Below are 24,718 nucleotides of genomic sequence, written 5' to 3'. Positions count from 1 at the left end.
CAGCTGCAGCTCACAGGTTCGGTAGTTGCGGCTCGCAGGTCCTGGCGTGTGCCAGCCTCAGCAGCTGAGGCACGTGGGCTCAGTAGCTGTGGCGCATTGGCTTAGTTGCTCTATGACACGTGCACTCTTCCCAGCCCAGGGATTGAACCTGTGTCCCCTGCACTGGCTGGCGGATTCTTATCCACTGTGCTACCCACCAGGAAAGTCCCTAAAAATCAATCCTTGATGGAGGAGAATGGGGAAGCACAGTAACAACAGAAGCTCCATTTTCTTTTGTTACCTCTGAATACTATACCATCTATTTCAAACTCTGGTTCTCTGTTGCGGGGAGATAGAACATGGTAAATATACTTAGCACTGCTCTATGTTATATATGAAAGAATTCTCAACATGAGGAAAAAATTCTTTTTCTATTTCTTTAATATTTTATCTGTATGAGATGATGGATGCTCACTAAACTTACTGTAGTAATCATTTCACAATGTATATGTCATTATGCTGTATACCTTAAATTTACACAGTGCTGTATGTCAATTATATCTCAATAAAACTAGCAGTAAAAAGAAAGAGGGGTGGGGAAAGAAGTCTTTTTTAAATTTTTGGTCTCTAACATTTCAAGAATTTTCAGTACTTTCTAAGTCTTAAAACTTAAGATGGAAAAATAATTCAGTGCAGATGATATTGAGTAATTATTGTTTCTATTTTTCTATATAAATTTATTCTTGTTTATACGCTACTCTGTTAGCCTTTCTAAATACTTTCGATCTGAGTTCATCTATTTGGTCAATTAGATTTCTTTAAAATGGTCTTTCTCATAGGTATCATTTATGAAAACAATTTTATATATCTGCTTTCTTCTTTCTAGGATTTTTATTCTCATCTAGAAAATCTCTGATGTTAAAATAACTATCAAAAAAAATCTTAGATGGCTTTCCAAGAGTATATAAAATATATCTAGATGTATCTAGTAACTATTTCCCTTATTATGAATTTAAAGAAAGCATGAAAAAAAGAAAAGACTGCACGGTCATCTTCTCCCTAGGTTCCTGACACTTCAACACCCCCAGGCAATTAAAAACAAAATTAAGATAAAGACAATACTCTTCTTTCACTATTTCTACTACCATAAATTTTATAATGGTAAAATTTCAAGGCCCCACAATATTCTGTCCTATACTAATTATATAGTTCAACATTTAACTAAAATTTAACTGTTGTTCTATCCTTTGCTTCATGTCTGAATCTCATTTCCCCATTAGAATTTAAGCTTAGTGAAAGCAAAACCTACTGAGTATTCCCCTCTCGTGGTACTTGGTACCATGCTGGCTACATAAAAAATGCTAATCCCCCCCAAAATAAAACACAACACTTTCTAAGTGGAATTAAGGTCATTGTATACCTTTCATTACAGATAAACAGTGGTCACTAAATGATCCAAATAAACATCAGCCTGAAACATTCCATTAAGTCAAGGTTAAAATATGAGCAAGGGATCAAATCCCGGTAAAGCAAGGGAAAGAAACCTTTTATTTGGGTTTAGTTAAACCTTGAAATGGAGGTCATTTCAAATATCTGTCAAATACTTCAAAGAAATTTTCAGAGGAAAAAATCTGACTCCCTAACAAATTTTTCTTTTTTTTCACATTGTCTACATACCTTATTACATCATGTATGGCAAGGCACTTTAAGGTCAGAACTACAGATGTCAAACTAGTTCTCTTAATCTCAGGTATCACATGGTCAGGCATACACTGGTTCCAAAAATCTTTACTATAGATCCGAAAGCATTTTCCTGAGGAAGTCCTGCCAGCTCGGCCACTTCGCTGCAATGCCTCACTCCTTTAGGAAAAAAACAACAAAAAAGTCCCCAAAATGTTCTGTGATTTTTAAGTAATTCATTTTCTTTCTCAAAGCAATTAGAAATTATCTAATGAACTGCTCTTTGAACAAAAAGGCTTAACACAGAGACTTACTTTGAAATTGGAACCACCTCTAGGATGTCCAATCCTAACCTGGGGTTGTGATTTAACTGCTTCACAAAGCCACCGTCTACCACGTATCTAAGGAGCATGGAAAAAAGTTAAGTTTCTAGAAAATACAGAAAGACATGCTAATTTTTAACCACTTTGGGTACTTCTTTTCTATCAAACTAACAACTACACAACAACTTTTCAGTTAAGGGTAAAACCTGAAAGTGAAGAAATTGGAACTCTGTTGGTTCCACTGCTATTGGAAATGTAAAATGGTTCAGCCAATGTGGGAAATGGTTTGGTGGGTCCTCAGAACATTAAACGTAGAATTACAACGTGACTCAAACCCTCCATTCCTAGGTATACACTCAGAAGAACTGAAAACAAGTACTCAACATATTGCACGTGCGTGCTCAGGCGTGTCCCACTCTTTGGGACCCTGTGGATTGCAGCCCGCCAGGCTCCTCTGTCCGTGGGATTTCCCAAGTAAGAACACTGGAGTGGGTTGCCATTTCCTCCTCCAGGAGATCTTCCCCACCCCGCGATCAAACCCACATCTCCTATACTGGCAGGCAAATTCTTTACCACTGAGCCACCTGTGAAGCCCACTCAACAAATACTTGCAGACCTATATTCATAGTGCACTATAGGGGCACTATAAGAGCCAAAAGGTAGAAACAGCATAAATGTTCATTAACCATTAAGAGATGAGAGGGTGAACAAATTATGGTCTACACATAGAACAGATATACTCAGCTACAGAAAAGCATGAAGTACTGATACATGCTACATCACGGATGGACCTCAAAGAAACATGCTGAGTGGAAGAAGCCAGGCACAAAAGATCACATGCTGTGACTCCATTTATATGAAATACCCAACACAGGATATTCATTAAGTGGTGGCTGCCAAGGGCTAGGGTGGAAGCATATATGGGCAACAACTCCTTAAAGCATACAGTTTCATTTGGGGGTGATGAAAAGTTTTAGGACGAGATAGAGGTGATGGTTGCACAACACTGTATATGGAATAAATACTACTTTATTATCCACTTTTCAATGTAAATCTTATGTTGTCCCATAGAAAACACGGGCTTCCCTAGTGGCTCAGTGGTAAAGAACCCACCAGCCAATGCAGGAGATGCAGGCTCAGCCCCTGGGTGGGGAAGACCCCTGGAGAAGGAAACGGCAACTCACTCCAGTATTCTTACCTGGAAAATCCCACGGACAGAGGAGCCTGACGAACTATAGTCCATGAGGTCGCAAGAGTCAGACACGCATTTAATGACTAAACAACAACAAATGAAAAACTTGAAAATCAGCTCTAAATCATTCTAACAGGTTCAGAATTAACTCCATTTACTCTTTAACAACACCACTTTAAGCCAATTAAATGGAGAACAAGTCAGGTAAAAAACTAAGTCAGGAACAGTACTAAGTCTATCATTCACTAAGGGAACATTCTGAAAGACGCTATTTCATGACCATTGCCTTGGCTGGAAACAAAAAATTACAGAGATCAATTTACTCAAGAGAATTGCTCACCTAAGCCCTTAGTGAAACCATTATTTTTAAAGTTAAGGAGAGAAGCAGAGGAAATTAAACTTCCTCTTAGATCTGGACGATCATTGTGCCCAAAAGAAACATACAGAACCTTTGGGGCAGGTCCAGTCATCCTGTGGCAGAGACAGACTTAGTTAAGGACATAAAATATACCAAGTAAAAGATAAGCATCCAGAAGGAATGAGGCTCAAAGGTCTAAAAGAACTTCTCATTTAGCTATCAGTCTAGACTTAAAATTTCCAAGTGTTTCTCTACAAAATTTCTCAAAAATTTGATGGCATCATTGATTACACTGAAATACAAAGTCCATTTCACAAAAAGCTGAAAAGCAAGAAACAGTACCTCCAGATAAATACTTGGATTTACAAAGCTAACTGTATGAAGTGGAGCTGACAGGTCAGAAAGGAATATCAGATCATCTTAGGTATCCGCTGGTAATGGGAACATAGAGAAACAGGTCTGGCCTCCCACTTACAGAAGTCCTTGAAACATTACACATAATCTTACATTTGGGAAGAGAAAGCTACAAGTTGCCAAGTACAAGTATTTAAAAGTATCAACAGAAATACTATATGCACCTCCTACTCTATTTCCTATTCAGAGCAAACAATAATTACAAAAAAACGGTGGGTGATTATAAGTTAAGAGGTGAGAGGGGAACTGGTGGCAGGCACAGAGACACAAACTGAATATTTTATGATTAGCTAAGTGGCTTCCTTGGCTTTAAAAGCAATTTTAAAAGTTATACCTGATCCCGTCTATCGTCAAAGATGTTGCAGAAATATTGGTGGATATGACGCATTTTCTAATTCCAGGTGGAGGTGGCAAAAATATTCTTCTCTGTTGATCTAAAATATATACGGAAAGAAAAGAATAATTCACAACATGCATGTGTCAAACTCAAGTTCTGAAAAACTCATTTCTTTCCATTAGGAGTTGTTTTCTTCACCTCTTTAATTATCTTGAATTAAAAATACAATAGCAAGAACTACTTTTTTTACTCATCTTTTACTATTAAGATATCTAGATCCATGGAACCAGATTATTATTGCTAACATAAACCCTACAGCAGTCCTTTATGTAGGTCATAGCTCCCTTCGAGACTTTAAAAACTGTGGGCCTCGTCTCCATTAAAAGTCACATATGTACACACACACAAAAATTTTCTAACAGTATCAGGATGCTCGGGGGCTCTCTAAAGCCCATCCACGCACTACAGATTAAGAACCTTTCTATGCTTTAAAGACTGATTAACTAAGGTTAATCAGATTTTACTTTTTCAGATGCTGCTGCTGCTGCTAAGTCACTTCAGTCATGTCCGACTCTATGCGACCCCATAGACGGCAGCCCACCGGGCTCCCCCGTCCCTGGGATTCTCCAGGCAAGAATATTGGAGTGGGTTGCCATTTCCTTCTTTTTCAGATGACTCCATTTCTCAACAAGTAACACCATCCTGATTTTCACTACCCACAGATTCTGAAGGGTGGGCCCCAGCAGCAATGCTTAAGAGTAACTTTGCTCCTCTGGCCATAGTTTATGGTGCCAAGGGTAAACCTCTCTCCAACTGGACCAGTTCTCATTCTCCTTTGAATCTCTTGGAATAAGGTCCAAGTGGAGAAGGCAATGGCACCCCACTCCAGTACTCTTGCCTGGAAAATCCCATGGATGGAGGAGCCTGGTAGGCTGCAGTCCATGGGGTCGCTAAGAGTCGGACACAACTGAGTGACTTCACTTTCACGCACTGGAGAAGGAAGTGGCAACCCACTCCAGTGTTCTTGCCTGGAGAATCCCTGGGACGGTGGAGCCTGGTGAGCTGCCATCTATGGGGTCGCACAGAGTTGGACACGACTGAAGTGACTTAGCAGCAGCAGCAAGGTCCAAGAGATGCTCAATTTGATTAGAACAGTCTCTTGCAAAGAGGAAAAATTAACTTGTGAACCATAGGGAAGTGACTAAATATATATGGAGGAAAGCTAGTCTAAAGAGAGGAAAGAATGAATCATCTGTAACAGTTCACAACAGAGTATTTCTGGGCGCCTGGCAATCTCCGAGCCTTAAGAGACATGGAATAAAACAAGCAGAAAGATGGATTTGGCCAGACTTGCCCACCTGCCTGGTTAAGCAGAGAACAGAATAGGAGAGTTACTGTTTGCAAGGAAATGCTACCAGCATAGGTAAAACGAGATAAGTGAGAACTGTTAAGTCTTGATGCATTCTGAAAATTGTTAAATTCAAAGAGTAAACTGGCAGAAACAGGAAGTAATCATGAGAAAGATGTTTAAAACTGAGATCAGAAATGATGATACTGACAAAGTCTACAATGCTAGGTTTTCAAATGAGTGGTCATGGTGGGATGAAGGAAAAGGTTACTAAAGCTCAAGGGGTCAACCAAGAGATTTGGGTAGATTGTCTATTTCAGTGATTTCCCAAAATTAGGAGTGGTCATTCCAGGCAGTACACAAGTCAATCTACTGGCATATGAAAAGAAATTATCAGCATATGTATTTATATTTGTATATATAAATTGGTATTTGTATCTGTATATATATATTTCAACATATATATTTATACTGAACAGTAAGTATATACATATACCGTAAAAAGAAAAAAAATTTAAATGCATGGTTGCATTTGATTTCCACAAGATATACCCACATTCATTTAGAAAACTTTTTCTACTTGACCAACCTCAAGTTGTTCTCTCCTCAGCAGCCAAGGAAATCTTAACCAAACCTATTTTTAAATAAAGTACAAAACGTGTTTCCAAATAAAATCTTACAAAGATCCGGGTATTCCCAATATATAAAACAGACCAAAGTTGAACTCACAAACGAGAAAAGGAATGACACAGACAAGCACAGTTTTAAAATCATGTACTAGGCCAACCATCTCATTTTAGAGATGAGAAAAGTAAAGCCCAGAGAGGTCAAATGGCTTGCCCAAGATTCACATATAGACAGGCAAGTTTAAAACCAAGTCAACTATTACTGCTCTTCTTCATCATCCTGAAATTAACTTAAGTAAGAAAAAGTGCTAGAGAGGCAACTCACACATAAGTGATCAAAATTATTTTTTAGGTGTTTCTTAGATTTAGGTAGCTCATTTCTTCCAGATAGTTCAAATGAGTCATACACTACCCGGTATTTCACATTATATGTTTACACATTTATCTGCTGTCTGTCTATTCTACTACAATGTAGCTCTGTAAGAACAAGGACTTTTTCTTATTCAAGACATACCACTCCCCTCCCACCCCAGTACCTAAAATTCCTGGACCATAGAAAGTACTCAATAAAGTTCAATGAATTGATAAATTTTAAAACGCATGGTATAAATAATAGAGATCCTTCTACTTTTAAAATTCCACATTACCGTAAAAGTTTACATAAATTAGAAACGTCCATTCTGAACATATTTATGATCAACTCTGTTTTTCAATTAATTCATTTCTAAAAGTATCTAATTTTCATCTTCAATTCAAGCAAGATTTCAGTTTATCACTGTTCACTAGTCAGTTAAAAAGTCCTTAACCTGCTATTTTGACAAGACTCACATTTGTTCCACATTTACATTTCACCCATATACTTTAACACCATATTCCACAAGTATGAACATATGCCAATTTTATGTCTCTTTGTAAAGGTTCAGGGGAAAAGTTAAATACATATATCCTAAAGCACATTCTCAGTTTCCACAAAGAAAAGGGGAAACAATACTTTCACTGCGTGCAAGCTTAGTTCCTTAGTCGTGTCTGACTCTGTGCAACCCCATGGACTGTAGCCCACCAGACTCCTCTGTCCATGAAATTTTCCAGTCAAGAATACTGGAGTGGGTTGCCATGCCCTCCTCCAGGGGATCTTCCCAACCCAGGGATCAAACCTGCATTTCTTGCATCTCTTGCACTGGCTCTTTACCATGTCTCCTCCACCAGGCTATTTGCCACTGAGCCACCAGGTAAGCCCACCTAATAAGGTACCAGGATGTAAATTAACAGGCGAGCAGCGAGGATTGGCAAAAAGGCAGAAAGATGTTCCAAAATCTACCAAGAAATAAAGACACTGAGGCTAGACCACTTAACAGTTTTAACATTCCTAAAATATACGTATGTTCCATATTATATGTTAAGGCCAACTGAAACATCCTCATAAAATTTGTTTCAAATTGTTCCAAAAGCAGAAACATGTCTGAAAGAGAGAGAGAGAGAGAGAGAGAGAGAGTGTGTGTGTGTGTGTGTGTGTGTGTGTGTGTGTGACATAAGAGGAAGAGAGAGAGAGAAAATGTTTAAGGGACACAGAGCTATAAACAGAAACTGTTAATCAAAGAGGGAAAAAAATGATTCTGGAACAAAATAAAAGTAGTACAACACTGTTCAGCTCAAACTCTACCCCCACTGGAAGTCATTTTTGGGTGCATCAAAAATATCTTGAGAATCCTCACTAACACAGCTGAAAATCTTCTGACACAGAGAAAAGGCTTGAGATAATCAGTAAATGTAGTTGAAAAGATAAAGTAACTGGAAGGAAGCTAAAATATATGGAAGAGAGGCAATCCAACATAATAATTAAAATTGCAGATCAAAAGAGCAACCAATTTATCGTGTTTGTGGTGGTAGTTACACACATACATGTGCGTGTATACTCCATTGCTAAGTCATGTCTGACTCTTTGCAACCCCATCGGCTGCAGCCACCAGACTCCTCTGTCCATGGGATTTTCCAGGCAGAAGTACTGGAGTGGGTTGCCATTTTCCGCTCCAGGGCATCTTCCCAACCCAGGGGTTGAACCCATGTCTCCTGCATGTTTTGCATTGGCAGGTGGATTCTTTACCACTGAGCCACCTAGGAAGCCCCTACACAGATATGTACATTTCTCAAAACTCATGAAACTGTACACTTAAACTGTACACTTATTGTATGAAAAGTATACCTCAATAAAGTTGACTTTTTTAAAAAGCACATAAAATTCCAGGAAGTTTTTACTATAAAACACTCAACATCAAAAAATATTCTAAATGAAACTATTGAACTTAAAGGATAAAAATAGGAAATTTCAAGCAATCAGACAGATAAAACAAATCACTTACAAGGAGGGGAAAAAAAATCAGGTTGGCCTCAGACTTCTCCGCAGCAACACTCAATGCCAGAAGACAACTGGACAACGTCTACCAAGTTCTAAGGAAAAGAAAGTGTAACCCAAGAACATAAAACCCAGCCAAGATGTAGCTCAAGTATAAAGGCAAAAGCCTGACTTTCTTAAACAAAAGAACTACAAAAAAACCAAAAATACCCAGGATCCCTTCTATTAAAAAAAGAAAAAAAAAAAGGTTAAAATCTACCCAATCTAAAATTAAACGAAAGTAGTTTAGGAATGGAAAAATTATGGTAAAAGGATTGATGATAAACACTGACCATCTGAACAATGTAAAAATAACTGACAAAAATCAGAAGGGGAGGATATAGAAGAATGTAAGTACTTAACTCTTCATCTTTCAAATCAGGCAATAGATAAGATCTCCAATCAAATATTGCCTAACTTTAGCATATGTGCTGCCAAAGTAAGCACCAAATATAGTCTAGAAGGAAGATATTAACTTCAACTTAATATTTTCATTTTTTTAAACTTAGAGCAATCTTTATCATAAAATATTATCTCATGGTAAAGACTTACTTGAAGTTAAAAGTTAACAATTCCTTCAAGTAAATTCAAGTAAAATTACTTTCTAAAAAAGCAACTTATAGTATAATCTCACTCTTGAAAAAGTATTTCTTTCAGCCTACCTACTTACTTATCCTTCTATATGTACATACGTACACACACACATACACAGAGATCTGAATAATGTTTTTTCTAATGTTAAAGATGTTTATTTCTGGATGGAGTTTGAGGTGATTTCTTTAAGTTTACCTTTGTAATTTTGTACACTGCTTGAATTCGTTATAATGAAACTGTATCATTTTCCCTCAATTGAGTAATTTTTCTTTAAAGAGAGACACCATCTAGGTTAATTCTGCATAGTGGAAAAGGCATTTTTTGGTACTTTTCTGTACTTTTAAAACTTCTACAAAGGGCAGAAAAGAAAAACAAAGGAGCATATGTAAAATCAACCCATTTTTTAAAAAATCTAAACAATAAAACATATCTAAATGTATAAATAAAAAGGTCGGAATAATATACCTCAAAATATTAACAGTGATTATCACTTAATCATGTTGATGGTATCTAAGTTTAATTATTTTTCTTACTTTGATGATTTTACTGTTTTAAAAAAGTATGTATTTCTTTCTAAGATAAAATTTTTCATTTGGGGAGAAAACACATAGACTAAAAGCCTTTATGTGAAACTCACTAGCCTTATTCCCCCATATCTTTAATTTTAACATTTAAGGAAACTATCCTAGACACTCGGTACATGACATATTGAAAGTAGTATCTTTGTTTTGTAAGCAAAAGAGAAAAAACTATTTTGGGATGTATGCAATAATCTAAATGAGCAGTCTGTCCTCTTTTAAAACGCTGTACACCACCCAAGGTAAAACTGCTCTCCTTTCCTTCATCTACTGTGGAAACACACATATTGTTAGACCCTCCACTACTGAATAGGAACAAAGCGAAAGTGAAGTCGCTCACTCGTGCCCGACTCTTTGCGACCCCATGGATAGTAGCCTGCACCAAGCTCCTCTGTCCATGGGATTTTCAAGGCAAAAGTACTGGAGTGGGTTGCCATTTCCTTCTCCAGGGAATCTTCCCAACTCAGGGATCAAACCCAGGTCTCTCACACTGTAGACAGATGCTTTACTGTCTGAGCCACCAGGGAAGTCCCCACTACTGAATAAATAACCAGTAATCAAATGTAGATTCACCATGTGACCTCAGGAACATCACTTAGCCTCTATCTGTAAAATAAAGAAATCTGATTATGCATATATACTCTCTATATATATATATGGGTATATATGCATTTTTCTAGAAAAACAGCCATGGCTTTTATTACTTAAAAAAAAATCTAAGATTCCCACCCTCCAAAAAAGGCTTCTGCACTGAATTAGAGAATTACTTCAGTGGTAAAAATGCCTAATTCAATGCAATTAATTGTCACTTATGAAGCAACAAGTATATTTCAGTTCATAAGTTTTTGTAGGGGTTTAGCTTTCCTAAATGCACAGCAAACATAAAGGAATGTAAGATCTGAACAAAAAGGAGGAAGCAAGAAGAGAGAAAAGGTTTGAGAGAAACAAGAATAAGATTCTTATTCTTGAGTTTGGTATAAGACATTAATATAACAATATCAAGCAGAAAGTGAAAAAACTGGAACTCAATTTAACACACATTTAGTTAGGACTTTTTCAACACACAGTACTTGTCCTCAGGAAGTTCACAGCCTCATAAAGGAGATGAAACAACCGTAACACAAGTTAAATGTGTTAAATGCCACAAGCAGTGCAGTAAAGCACAGTGAGGCTCAACGAAGAGATAAAAGCCAATGAGGGGGGAAGGCAGGAAGGTTTTCACTGAGTTGGTTACACTTGTGAAACAAAATAGCAGAATTTTGAACAGTGAGGGGGGAGAATAAAGGGAAAGGAGGCGTTCAAGTTCAGGGAGGAGCAAACACAGAACCACAAAAATGCCGCCAGAGAAGAAATCAAAAATAGCTCTTCCATTCTGAGCCTGAGTGAACATCACAAGGGGCGGGGGTCAGGGGGAGTTCAGCCCAGTGAGCAGGGTCCTATGACCTGGTAGTAGTAGGAACACCTCAGCACCTCTTCACAGTTGACAGATGAGAATTTTTTATGTCAAGCAGGGATATATTTAAAGAGTGTGGCTCTTTAAAACAGCCACACTCACAGCTAGCTCAGAAGTTAAGAGCAAATATAAAATATCCACCTCATAATGTCTACCCCGTCACTAAACCTACCAAACCCCTCACTCCAGGCTATAGGCAGGAAACCCTTCTTCCCTCTCCTCACTCCCAAATGCAAGCTTCCTGTTCCTCAAGCTAATAGGAAATAAAAGAAACAACACTGTATTAAGGTCTCTCCCCACAACCCAAAGTAGCAATAACAAAGAAACTAAGTGCTATATTGTATTTACCAGGCTTATAAAGAAAGCCTTAGATCCCAGGAACCTGCTACTGTCTCTCTACTTCATCAAACTCCATCTTACCCATTACTCAGTACCTCATCGGCTCCATCTGAATGCCTCTTTGCACTGTCATAAACTGCTACAATAAATATGGTTATGATCATTATGGATCACCAGTAGCTCACCTTACAGTGCCCTTGGAACCGGAGGGGGAACTAAAATAAACAAACAAAACGCTCAGTAATGGCTCTACTCAAACTTAATTTCACATCCTTACCATTCACCTATATACAGCAACTGGAATCAAGATTGCCAGGAGAAATATCAATAACCTCAGATACGCAGATGACACCACCCTTATGGCAGAGAGCGAAGAAGAACTAAAGAGCCTCTTGATGAAAGTGAAAGAGGAGAGTGAAAAAGTTGGCTTAAAGCTCAACACTCAGAAAACTAAGATCATGGCATGTGGCCATCACTTCATGGCAAATAGATGGGGAAACAATGCAAACAGAGACTTTATTTTTTGGGGGCTAAAAAAAAAATCACTGCAGATGGTGACTGCAGCCATGAAATTAAAACACACTTGCTCCTTGGAAGAAAGGCTAGGACTAACCTAGACAGCATATTAAAAAGCAGAGATATTACCAACAAATGTCTGTCTAGTCAAAGCTATGGTTTTACCAGTAGCCATGTATGGATGTGAGAGCTGGACTATAAAGAAAGCTGAGCACCAAAGAATTGATGCTTCTGAACTGTGGTGTTGGAGAAGACTCTTGCGAGTCCCTTGGACTGCAAGGAGATCCAACCAGTCACTGATTTTCTAAAGGAAATCAGTCTTGAATGTTCATTGGAAGGACTGACACTGAAGCTCCAATACTTTGGCCACCTGATGGGAAGAACTGACTCACTGGAAAAGATCCTGATGCTAGGAAGATTGAAGGCAGGAGGTGAAGGGGACAAGGGGGATGAGATGGTTGGATGGCATCACCAACACGATGGACATGAGTTTGAGTAAACCCCGGGAGTTGGTGATGAAGCCAGGGAAGCCTGGCATGCTGCAGTCCATGGGGCCACAAAGAGTCAGACACGACTGAGCAACTGAAGTGAACTGATATACACCAACAAAGAAAATCACATACACTGGGATTTAAGGCTGAAAGCTGGCTAAAGTCATATTGGAAGGAAAATGAACGCCAAGTTATGAAGCTGGCATTTTAACTCAGTTGACAATAGGAAATGACTAGAGGTACTGAATAAGAGACCGAAACAATCAGAGCTGTGCTTTTGGAAGATTATATTTACCACAGCAGGTAGGATGGCAAATTAAATCAGGGAAAATCAGTTAGCTGGATATGTTAACAACCCAGGAAAGCAAACTGAGGATCCCAATTCTAATGACAACAAGGGAAAAAAGAAGAAAAACGAAGGCTCTGGAGAAGATAAAGGCAAAAGAAAACCTGTAGGAGCTGCCACGTGCTTGGGCTGTACAATCTAGGAGATGATGAACACACCAGAAAGCCCCATGAGACCCAGGAGGCCTAGAGTGCCGGAGACTGAACTACAGACAGCTTTCAGGAGTCATCACAAAGAAGTGACAGGTGAACCCTAGAAGGCAACCTCTCCAAAACAGAGAATTCTAAGAAAATAGCAAGCTAAGGAAGAAACCTTAGAAAACAGTCATATTCAGAGGGGAACAAAGGCCAGGGAGAGTGGTAAGGCAACAGCCTTATGGAAATAGTGGTCAGAAGAACCAAATAACTACCCTACACAACAGCATTTAAGGAGACTTATTATTAACCCCAAATCAAAATACAAACTAATAGAAAAATGCCATGAGATTTGAGGAACAGGTCACTAGCAAGCTTTAATAGTGTAAAAACTGAATTTCAGGAAGATAAACAAGAAGCAATGGCAGATAAAGAACAAGTATTTTCAATGTGGCAGTAAGATGGAAAGAAGGAACTTTATACGCAAGTACGTATCTATTAACAATTAACACAAAGCAACTACACCAGGTTTTGAATTACCTTATCAGTTACAAAGTAAATTATAAAAGAATTAGTAGATAAAATCTCCAAAATGAATGAGAACCTTAAATACCTAACAAAGACCCTACGAATTCCCTTGAAGATGTAACAATCTAAAATAGATGTCAATGTTGAGTGTGAGGGCCCAATACCATCCAATACCATCATCACAGAAGGAATTTCTAAAATGGCATGTCTACGGTTGTTTACCAACACATACGTTTCTGAACTGTTTCTGTTAATATACGGATAAGAACCACCTACTCAATGAAAACAAAACTACACATAAAATATAAAAACATTCAATTGCTTTTCTGCATTACATAAATGCTAATCCCAGTCAAAGTCCAAATAGGAGACTACAGGTTAACTTCCCTTTTGTATTATAAGTCAAATTCCATAATATGATAGTTACACAAAACAAATTCTAAACCTCATTCAGTAACATTTATTATGAACAAATAGAATGATCAGAGTTAGAATTTGCTCTCTGAACTTAAAAAAGAACTACATCATACTTGAAAAGTAGACTAGTATGCTTGGCTACATAAAAAGAAAACAATCCACTCTCTCTGATACATCTGGATATGTAAGATTCCTAGAAATTCTGTGGCAGTGGCAAATTAGATTTGATTTATGGTACTACTATCAAGGAATTGTAGCCCTCATTTCAAAAAATTAATAACAATATTTTTGTATTGCTGGGAGAGGACACAGCCCTCTCTTAACAACAGTAAGGGGGACAGATGACCAAAGTCTTGAAAAAGTGAATGTGAAAAGGCTTCAATTAAAAAAAAAAAGTCATGTCTCTCAAGGGATGAAGGATGGTTCTCCAAACACTATTTCTTGATCTGGGCTGTTGGTTACAAAGGTGAGTTCACTTTGTGAAATTCATTAACCTAAACACTTACTATCTGCACACTGTATCTGTAAACATGTGATTATCCAATAGATTATTCAGTATAAAGTTCTTTAGAAATCAAATTTTCTGTTCTAGTGAGGAATTACCTGTTGTCATAGATCCATAACAGGGCAATATTAACAAGCCATCTAGAGTGGTATCTTGGACATCATAATCATAATCAACAGATTCTGCCATCTGAAAAAGTAACTCACAACTTTTTTCGATTTCAAACTGACCTGAAATGAGGGGAGAAAATAATGTCAGAAACTGAAAAGCAAAATTAATTTAAGAATGAAAAAGAAAAACCCTTCTAGATTTGTTAGTTTTGCATATTTTAAATATCTCATTTGATCTAAAGTAGATGAACACAAGTTGTACCCAATCTCAACATAAAATAAAAAATACAAGAAATACCAGTTTCCAAGGAATTTAAATCTCTAAAGGAATAAAAACATTTACAGTCATCAAGTCTTTCATCTTGCTAACATGGTATTTGAGGAAGATTCAATAAAGTTAATCATTACCATAGGAGATACTGCATTTGGTGTCAAAAATACTTAAGTTCCTTAAAAAGGCTAAGAGATTGTTACAATGTCTCACTTCTGACATTAGTACAGGCAGTGTAGGAGGTGAGCCATGAAATGACTCAGATCTGTTAGCAGAATGCTGCTACTTGAAGAATCACACCAGTCTGAGATTTAACTATTCTATTTTTGATCAAAAAAGCATGCCTATGAGACACGGATTCCACACCCTATGCACTGCTACCACACAGTACCATCCCACTACTCAAAGAAGAAAGCAGCCAGTAGGATGTCTTTTGAAATAATGAATTAGTCATCCAGATCCAGGACTGTTTAGTGGTTAACAGCTCTATGCTGCTGCTGCTGCTGCTGCTAAGTCGCTTTAGTCGTCTCCAACTCTGTGCGACCCCATAGACGGCAGCCCACCAGGCTCCCCCGTCCCTGGGATTCTCCAGGCAAGAATTCTGGAGTGGGTTGCCATTTCCTTCTCCAATGCATGAAAGTGAAAAGGGAAAGTGAAGTCGCTCAGTCGTGTCCGACTCTTAGCGACCCCATGGACTGCAGCCTACCAGGCTCCTCCATCCATGGGATTTTCCAGGCAAGAGTACTGGAGTGGGGTGTCATTGCCTTCTCCACATATGGTAACAAAAATATTAATATTTTACCATTTAGTATCTTCCTACTAAAAGGTCAGTGTATTTTACATATGTTTACTAAGGAGACTTGTGGTTTTTAGGGCAGTGTAGAATTATCTTACATCTAAAACTGCTCAGATAACCATAAAAGGCTGGGATAAAATGAGTAGAGCCTAGATTTTCTAACAAAGGTACATAGTAGTGTGGTGCCACATTCCCCTCGTATAAAGGGCAAAATTTTTAAACCTGGTACTGAATGCTCACCAGTCAGAAAAACCAAGATGTCTCCAGCCATTTCATTCAAATGGATATCCATGGTCACTTTCACAATCTAAAGCAAGAAACACAGCATAAAATGCTAGTGGAGATAAGGTCCCCACCACCATTACCGCCACCTCCCTCGGTTCCACAGAAAAATTTAATTCTCAAAAGTCCTAGGACCTATGAAGGCTACCATTAAAATACTAGAGAACTACTCAGTCAACTAGAATCACAGATACAGAAAAGACATAATAAGGATGTCAAGTAATACCGCTTGAATGTATGCAGTATTTTCTCTATCTCGTGGACCAATCAAATTGCAGAATTTTTCTCTGACTGGATAAAGCCTTCCAGGTATATCAAATATTGGACAATTTCCAAAGAACGCAGAGAGCTTGGCTAATTCCATTGTTGCTGACATCACTACCACCTTTAAATGCTCCTTCCTGTTAGGAGACTTCTCCTGAAATAGCTTCTTCAATAAACCAAATAAGATGTCCTGAAAGAAAAGTAAATTTCTAATAAGTCACAAGTGTACATAACAACCAACTTATTTTAAATAGTTTGCTCTCCTTAACCAAAGGATTCATATTTTAATCAATTAAAATGCACGGAAAGAAAGGCAATTCACTGTACAGGACAAAGCTACCCTCAAAGAAATAAAACTAATAAATAAGCAATAAAGTTAAATACTCACTGTAGTTAGAGTTCTCTCATGGGCTTCATCCAAAATAATGACACTGAACTTGGTAAGATTCGGATCTCCCAAAATATGTTTCAGTAAACATCCATCAGTCATGTATTTGATTGCTGTTTCCTAATGTTCGAACAGCAGAGTATATTAATATACACATAAAAATAAAAATCACAGAAATGCACTCCTGTTCCCCAAATTAAATTTTTCCCCTCAAATGTACAGACATCAAGGGATCAAACTAATCTGACTAAATAAGAGAGTACATAAAATAGTCTACTAATATTTTTTAATAACATGGAGGGTAAATTATGAAACTTGTAATCTACATAGGCAGGAAAACCAAGGGGAATGTTCGGGGATAAAGCAACAATAAGGAAATACAATGAAGTCTGTGGAAAGTGGTTAAGACAACGCAGTGACCTCTGGTGAGCAAGCTGTGGGAAACAATAATGAAATGGGACTCGTCCCCCTGTCTCAGCTGCTATCATAGAGAACTTAGGAAAAAAAGGAAGGTGGCACCATTCTTCTCATGCTATTCCTCCCTGACCGTTTTCCTATTACAAAAATAGGATCTGCCCACTAGCATTAAAAGAAGGTGAGAACGGGAGTTAACAACAGAGCTATCCATAAAACAAGGCAAGGAGAAAAGAAAAACCCCAGCAGTGACCACCAGGAACGCAAAGACAGTATTTGGGGGAGTTATTCTGTGCCGCTATTGCTAGCCATTCCTATTAGGGACTATAAGCAAATCAGGGACTATTTTGCATCTGGTTCAGGATTCAGAAACCCTAAGGGGATATAAACTGTGGCTATGAACTATTACCATGAATACAGAAGATGCTCGACAAATATTTACTAAGTTTGTTAACTATCAGTTTTCCACTGACTTCAAGAATTCAACCATATAATACGGATGAAGCTTGAAAACATTAGCTAAACGAAATAAGCCACACAAAGGACACAATATTGCATGGTTCCACGTTTTAAGTATATAGGAATGCATAGAGATGTAAAGCAGAATAGAAGGTACCAGGGACTACTGGAGGTGGGGGGATGGGAACGTGGATACAGCACTGTTGTTTGGGATGGTGAAAATGTTCAGATAATATAGAGAGTGGTAATGGTTACAGAACACTATGAATGTACTTAATGCCACTGCACTGTTTACCTAAATGTGATCTGAAAATACTAAAAATGGTAAATCTTATTTTATGTATATTTTACTACAATAAAATTTATTTTCAAAGAACACAAACGTAAGTTACACATCAAGAACTGTTACAGCTAAAATACACAAGGGAATCCTACGAACAAAATCAACATAACTGTCACAAAACTAATTGAGAAGGAGAAAAGGAGAAAAGGGAAGGCACCCAGGATAAGACATTAATAACGGGCAATACAAATTAATTCTAATTTGAGGCTTTGTTTCTTTAAAATGCAAATAGAATTTTTGAAGTCAATATCTTCCATAACTTTTCCCACTCTTTCTATAACTTTACACTACTTAACTAAATACAAACAGAACTTTGGTACCTTGGAGCTGCAATCATCAAAACGAACTTGGTATCCTACTTTGGATCCCAATGTGCATTTCATTTCTTCAGCAACCCTCTGAGCAACAGATATGGCAGCTACTTTTCGTGGTTGGGTCACACCAATCATACCATGTTGTGAAAACCCTACCAAATGAAGAGGTAAACAACACAAAAATGTTAACCATTGCTTCCCATTAGAGTTAAACTGTTTCTGGTCAATCGATACAAACTGTTCAAGAGTTTCTAAAAGAAAACTCTGCAAAATTAACAACACATAGTCTTATATTTGCACCATGGAAAATTTAAGTATTAATTAAAAATAAATATATATGAATAACCATACATATATACATAATAACCATTCTCACATACATAAGAATACATATTAACAACCATTTAAATGCACATATTTTAATTAGATTTTTTTCCAATTTCAGTCTTAAGATTTACTCTAAAGAGTAAGCCAAGAATTTTTAACCCCTAGGAAGACATAAAATTACACACACTTCCTAAAATAGATTTACTTTTTCCACAGAAGTTTAAACATACCACTTTTCATAGGTTCCACCATTTTAATACCTCAGAAAGCGAAATGGATCTTATAACTGATGGTATTTTTTTCTTTACTGCTGCTGCTGCTGCTAAGTCACTTCAGTCGCGTCTGACTCCGTGCGACCCCATAGACGGCAGCCCACCAGGCTCCCCCGTCCCTGGGATTCTCCAGGCAAGAACACTCGAGTGGGTCACCATTTCCTTCTCCAATGCGACCCCATGGACTGCAGCCCACCAGGCTCCGCCATCCTTAGTTTTTCTTTACTAATAGTATGTAAAATAGTGGTATGTCTTAACAGAATCTTTCTTTTAAAATTATTTATTTATTTTTGGTTGTGCTGAGCCTTCATTGCTGCGTGGGCTTTTCTCTAGTTTCAGCAACAGGGACTCCTCTCCGGTTGTGGTATATGGGCTTCTCGTTTCAAGCTCTAGGCCGAGAGGGCTCCAGGAGTTGCAGCTCTTGGGCTCTAGAGCAAGGGTTCAATAGCTGTGGCGCATGGGCTTAGTTGCTCCACTGCATGTGGGGTCTTCCCAGACCAGGGATCCAACCCATGCCTCTTGTATTGGCAGGCAGATTCTTATCTTATCTGCAGGCAGATTCTTTACCATTGAGCCACCAGGGAAGCCCAACAGGTAGCATCTTAAAAGACCTGATTTATCAGAGTAAGTTAATATATAAGCTAAGAAATTTTTATAATATCCTACATAATTTTGCTGTATACCAACCTTATGATATAAAGTTTCACCATATTGAAAGGAAAGACACTGTAAGGGTAATTTGTTGGCAGGCTTGGTGTTACGAAAATCAAGGAATACACAGTTACCTGATATCACTCTGGAAAAAGAATCCAGAAATAGTAATGGCAGCAACAGATATCAATATATCCCTTCCCCTGAAAATCATTTCAATACCCAACGTTCAACAGTCTACTGCAAGACAACCTACTCTACAGCAGAGAATCAATATCTACCTATAATTCTATTTGGAATTTTTATGGTAACTGAAAATGCCATTCAACTAATTCCGGAATCTGAAATAAGACTGCAAAAAAGAGCGAAATATACAAGGACAGTGTGCCAAGAGAAGAATCAGACTGTAAAACAAATGATAGGCATTTATGTAATACAGAAGCCCTATTAGCTTTTAAGAGGATATTTTTTAAATGCTCCGAATATTATCCCAGAATAAAATTACCTGCTTCATATAGATATTTTGGGAGTTGAGTTGTTTTACCACTTCCTGTATTTCCAGTAACAATAAGGAATGAATTGTCCCTCACAGCTTGAATAAGCTTTTTTCTTTGTTTCTGAATGGGAAAAGTTGGAGTAGTTCCTCCCTCCTGTGAAGTGCATCCTTTCTCTTCTGTAACGACAGGGCGGGGGTAGGGGGGAATGTGCAATTAAAAGGCCTGTAAAGATATCTCAATTTCCCAAAACTGAAAAAGAGAGTGACAATAGAATTTTAGGGCTGGAAAGAATCAACCCATGACTTCTCGGTGAAATCCCTTACAACCCATTTGCGAGCGAGCGTTTCTAAGCTCAGAGCAACTTTTTAGTGAGATCAACTTGAGCATTTCTTAATGCATGACTCAAAGTATCTGACAAAGTAAGCCTAGCACAAGGCAATGTATTTGCAGGTATACCTATCCAGAAGCACAAAACCCAATTTTATTAAATAATAGACCTCAAAACTGGAACAGGGCAGAAAAACTCTCAGCTGAATGAAAAGCCACCTGTATTTGCTTCTGATTCACGGTTCAAGTTAGGTCCCCGTTCAGAGTGACTGATATCCCAGAAGGCCAAGTGGTGGGTAACCATGGAAACTGGCTCCTGGAAACTGGCTCCCTTCATACCGTACCCAAAGGCAGGCTGGCGGCCCGGCGGAGGGGCGGAGGGGTGGGGGGGGAACGGGTGGGTAGAGAACAAAGGCTTTCTGAGCCTATTTAAGAGCAGGACGCGTCCCGGCGTTGGGGTGCACTTTTTTTGCCCCTCAGCAGGGTTCTCGCCCAACTTAGGTCTGGGACCGCCCCTCTCCAGTCCAAAGTGGCTCACTGGACGCAAAGTTCGCCTCCGGCTTGGAGGGCGACAGGAAGGCTGCAGCCTGCAGCCTCCTCTTCTCCCCCTGTCTCAGGCGGACTTTCATCCCCCCCGCCATCCTCCCAAAGCCCCGTGCTACCACTCCCGCTGGCCTCCGCGGGGTCCCGCGGACCGCACCTCTATCCGCGACGGAACCTGCCGAAGGCCGCTCTTCCTGGAGGTCTCGCGATCTCTCACCTTCCTCCTGCCGCCTTGGCGCCCTGCCCGCGACGGCGGGAAACCGGGACATAGACCTGGCCCCGAGCGGAGGTGAGCACGTCCACCGGTCCTGGGGAGATGGGCGGGGAGAGGCGAAGACGCGCCCTGATGACGTCGCGGTGTTTACTTCCGCGCGTGCGACTCGGGCGAGGGGCGGGGGAGCCGCCCGATGACGTGGCGCTACGAGCCCGCCCGCCCGGGCGGATATTTCCCGCCCGCCGTCCGCGTGCGCTGCAGCTCCGCGCGCGAAGCCAGCCCCGACGTCCGGGAGGGCCCGGTCCAGGGTCTCCGCTTGTGCCCCAAAGGGCCGGGAGACGCCTTTTTTAAAATCAGTGGTCGCTGCAGACGTATCCAACCTTCACACACCTAACGTGATGTGACCCTTCGTCAGGAGCTGAAATCTTTGCTAGCGTTTGGCGTTCCACAACATTCTCACCTTCAGTGAAAGCCGGTCAGTGGTGTCCAACTCTTTGCGACCCCAGGGACTATACAGGCCATGGAATTCTCCAGGCCAGAATACTGGACTGGGTAGCTGTTCCCTTCTCCGGGGGAATCTTTCTAACCCAGGGATTGAACCGAGGTCTCCCGCATTGCAGGCGGATTCTTTACCAGCTGAGCCACAATTGCTCGTCCTGAAATGTCCTGCAAAGGCACACGGGTTATGAATGGCACACCCGAACTTCTTGTGTAGTGTCAAAAATTAGGCTCCCCACGCTGTTCATCGGGGACGCTGTGAACATGCATTGGACCCTGCATGTTAAATTATATTTAGATGCGTATTTTCTTCTTTCCCCCAGCTAGACGCAGGACAGCAACTTTAGAAAACTGTGATACACTCGGCCCAGCATCAAATTGGGCTGTTAATATTTTTTGAATTTGCTGGATGGTTGGATGAACGATTTGATTTCCGGAGAAGTTAATCGCGTTTACTTATTTATTTTGCTGCACCACGGGCATCTTGTGTGATCTTAGTTCAGCAACCAGGGATGAAACCGGTGACCCCTGCCCTGGAATCAAGGAGTCTTAACCACTGGACTGACGGGGAAGTCCGCTAAGCTCATTTTAATGGTTGTTGATTCCTTAGAAACCACAAGAATTGAAAAGTTTTATACAACAATTGAGGTGGGGTGAATTTTTCAGCATAGGTACTTTGTGAAGCCGGTCTTTCTGTTGTAGAAACTTGCAATTTTGTAAGTAGTGTCAATCATAACAAAAGCCGTGCAAGAAGATTATTTCTTGGACTCTCCAACTCTTCCTGCTGTTAGTACTTCCTGTTCAGTACTTACTGCCAAAGACAACTCAAATTATCACTTTACATTAACTAGAAGTCCCTACTCTCCTATCTGACTAGGCTTCAAAAGATGTCATTGGACCTTAAGATTTTGTTGTACTCATTAAGAATATATGTATACCAACTCCTTGTAAATAGGACTGATAAACATCTCCTAAAATGCAAGTTTATCAGATTTTGAGTGAGAGCAACTTTCTAATAACTTTGTATCTTCTGCATTCTACAGGAATAAATCTGTAGAAGGACATCCCAGATTTCTCTCATCCATTAAAGGAATCTCCTAACATCCTGTATTCTGCTAGAAATTTAAGCTATCACAAATCAGAGAAACCACAAAAAAGCAAAAATACATTTGTAGTATTGGCAAGGTATTGGTGAGTATAGGGCATGATAAGTCACTTTTGGGGCTTCCCTGGTGATGGTGTTGTTCAGTCGCTCAGTTGTGTCTGACTTTGAGACCCCCTTGGACTGCAGGAGTCCAGGCTTCCCTGTCCTTCACAATCTCCTGGAGCTTGCTCAAACTCATGTCTATCAAGTCAGTGATGCCATCCAACCATCTCATCCTCTGTTGTCCCCTTCTGCCTTCCAATCTTTCCCAGCCTCAGGGTCTTTTCTAATGAGTCGGCTCTTCACATCAGGTGGCCAAAGTATTGGAACTTCAGCTTCAGCATCAGTCCTTCCAATGAATATTCAGGATTGATTTCCTTGAGGATTGACTGGTTTGATCTCCTTGCTGTCCAAGGGACTCTCAGGAGTCTTCTGTAGAACCATAGTTCTAAAGCATCAGTTCTTCGGTGCTCAGCCGCCTTTATGGTGACACGCCCGTATTGGGCGAATTTAATTCAGATGACCATTATGTCTACTACTGCAGACAAGAATCCCTTAGAAGAAATGGAGTAGTACTCATAGTCAACAAAAGAGTATAAAATGCAGTTCAGTTCAGTTCAGTTCAGTTCAGTTGCTCAGTTGTGTCCAACTCTTTGCAACCCCATGAATCGCAGCACGCCAGGCCTCCCTGTCCATCACCAACTCCCGGAGTACACTCAGACTCACGTTCATTGAGTCCGTGATGCCATCCAGCCATCTCATCCTCTTTCATCCCCTTCTCCTCCTGCCTGCAATCCTTCCCAGCATCAGAGTCTTTTCCAGTGAGTCACCTCTTCGCATAAGGTGGCCAAAGTACTGGAATTTCAGCTTTAGGATCATTCCTTCCAAAGAAATCCCAGGGCTGATCTCTTTCAGAATGGACTGGTTGGATCTCCTTGCAGTCCAAGGGACTCTCAAGAGTCTTCTCCAGCACCACACTTCAAAAGCATCAATTCTTCGGCGCCCAGCCTTCTTCACAGTCCAACCCTCACATCCATACATGACCACAGGAAAAACCATAGCCTTGACTAGACGGACCTTAGTCAACAAAGTAATGTCTCTGCTTTTGAATATGCTATCTGGGTTGGTCATAACTTTCCTTCCAAGGAGTAAGCGTCTTTTAATTTCATGGCTGCAGTCACCATCTGCAGTGATTTTGGCGCCCAGAAAAATAAAGTCTGACACTGTTTCCACTGTTTCCCCATCTATTTCCCATAAAGTGATGGGACCGGATGCCAGGATCTTCGTTTTCTGAATGTTGAGCTTTCAGCCAACTTTTTCGCTCTCCTCTTTCGCTTTCATCAAGAGCCTTTTTAGCTCCTCTTCACTTTCTGCCATAAGGGTGGTGTCATCTGCATATCTGAGGTGATTGATATTTCTCCCGGCAATCTTGATTCCAGCTTGTGTTTCTTCCAGTCCAGCGTTTCTCATGATGTACTCTGCATAGAAGTTAAATAAGCAGGGTGACAATATACAGCCTTGATGTACTCCTTTTCCTATTTGGAACCAGTCTGTTGTTCCATGTCCAGTTCTAACTGTTGCTTCCTGACCTGCATACAGATTTCTCAAGAGGCAGGTTAGTTGGTCTGGTATTCCCATCTCTCAGAATTTTCCACAGTTTATTGTGATCCACACAGTCAAAAGCTTTGGCATAGTCAATAAAGCAGAAATAAATGTTTTTCTGGAACTCTCTTGCTTTTTCCATGATCCAGCGGATGTTGGCAATTTGACGTCTGGTTCCTCTGCCTTTTCTAAAACCAGCTTGAACATCAGGGAGTTCACGGTTCACGTATTGCTAAAGCCTGGCTTGGAGAATTTTGAGCATTACTCTACTTGGGTGCAATCTCAAAGAGGACAGAATGCTCTCAGTTTGTTTCCCTGGTGACTCAGTGGTGAAGAATCTCCCTGCCAGTGCAGGGGACACAGGTCCCATCACTGATCCGGGAGGATCCCACATGCCTCGGGACAGCTAGGCCCATGTGCTGCAACTGCTGACCTGTGTTCTAGAACCTGTGAGC

General features: G+C 39.8%; 1 protein-coding gene across 2 annotated transcripts in view; it reads right to left on the bottom strand.

The window, feature by feature from the left end:
- Positions 1 to 21,216, bottom strand: part of DHX40 (DEAH-box helicase 40) — a 47,730-nt gene extending 26,514 nt beyond the window's left edge. Inside the window, exons 1-10 of one of the 2 annotated variants that reach the window (XM_005693120.2) lie at positions 20,963 to 21,216; positions 19,944 to 20,111; positions 18,195 to 18,340; positions 16,659 to 16,778; positions 16,233 to 16,460; positions 15,965 to 16,031; positions 14,646 to 14,777; positions 4,281 to 4,380; positions 1,974 to 2,060; positions 1,657 to 1,839 (exon numbers count right to left, since the gene is read on the bottom strand). In XM_005693120.2, the coding sequence (XP_005693177.1) occupies positions 1,657 to 1,839; positions 1,974 to 2,060; positions 4,281 to 4,380; positions 14,646 to 14,777; positions 15,965 to 16,031; positions 16,233 to 16,460; positions 16,659 to 16,778; positions 18,195 to 18,340; positions 19,944 to 20,111; positions 20,963 to 21,074 (1,343 nt within the window). In that variant the 5' untranslated portion in view covers positions 21,075 to 21,216. The remainder of the gene's footprint in view (positions 1 to 1,656; positions 1,840 to 1,973; positions 2,061 to 4,280; positions 4,381 to 14,645; positions 14,778 to 15,964; positions 16,032 to 16,232; positions 16,461 to 16,658; positions 16,779 to 18,194; positions 18,341 to 19,943; positions 20,112 to 20,962) is intronic. The other variant, XM_005693121.3, reaches the window with a different exon arrangement.

Source organism: Capra hircus, chromosome 19 (genome assembly GCF_001704415.2).
Source record: "Capra hircus breed San Clemente chromosome 19, ASM170441v1, whole genome shotgun sequence".
In the NCBI taxonomy this organism is placed as follows: domain Eukaryota; kingdom Metazoa; phylum Chordata; class Mammalia; order Artiodactyla; family Bovidae; genus Capra; species Capra hircus.
Note: the sequence above shows the minus strand (reverse complement) of the source record. Positions and strands in the feature narration are given on the sequence as shown.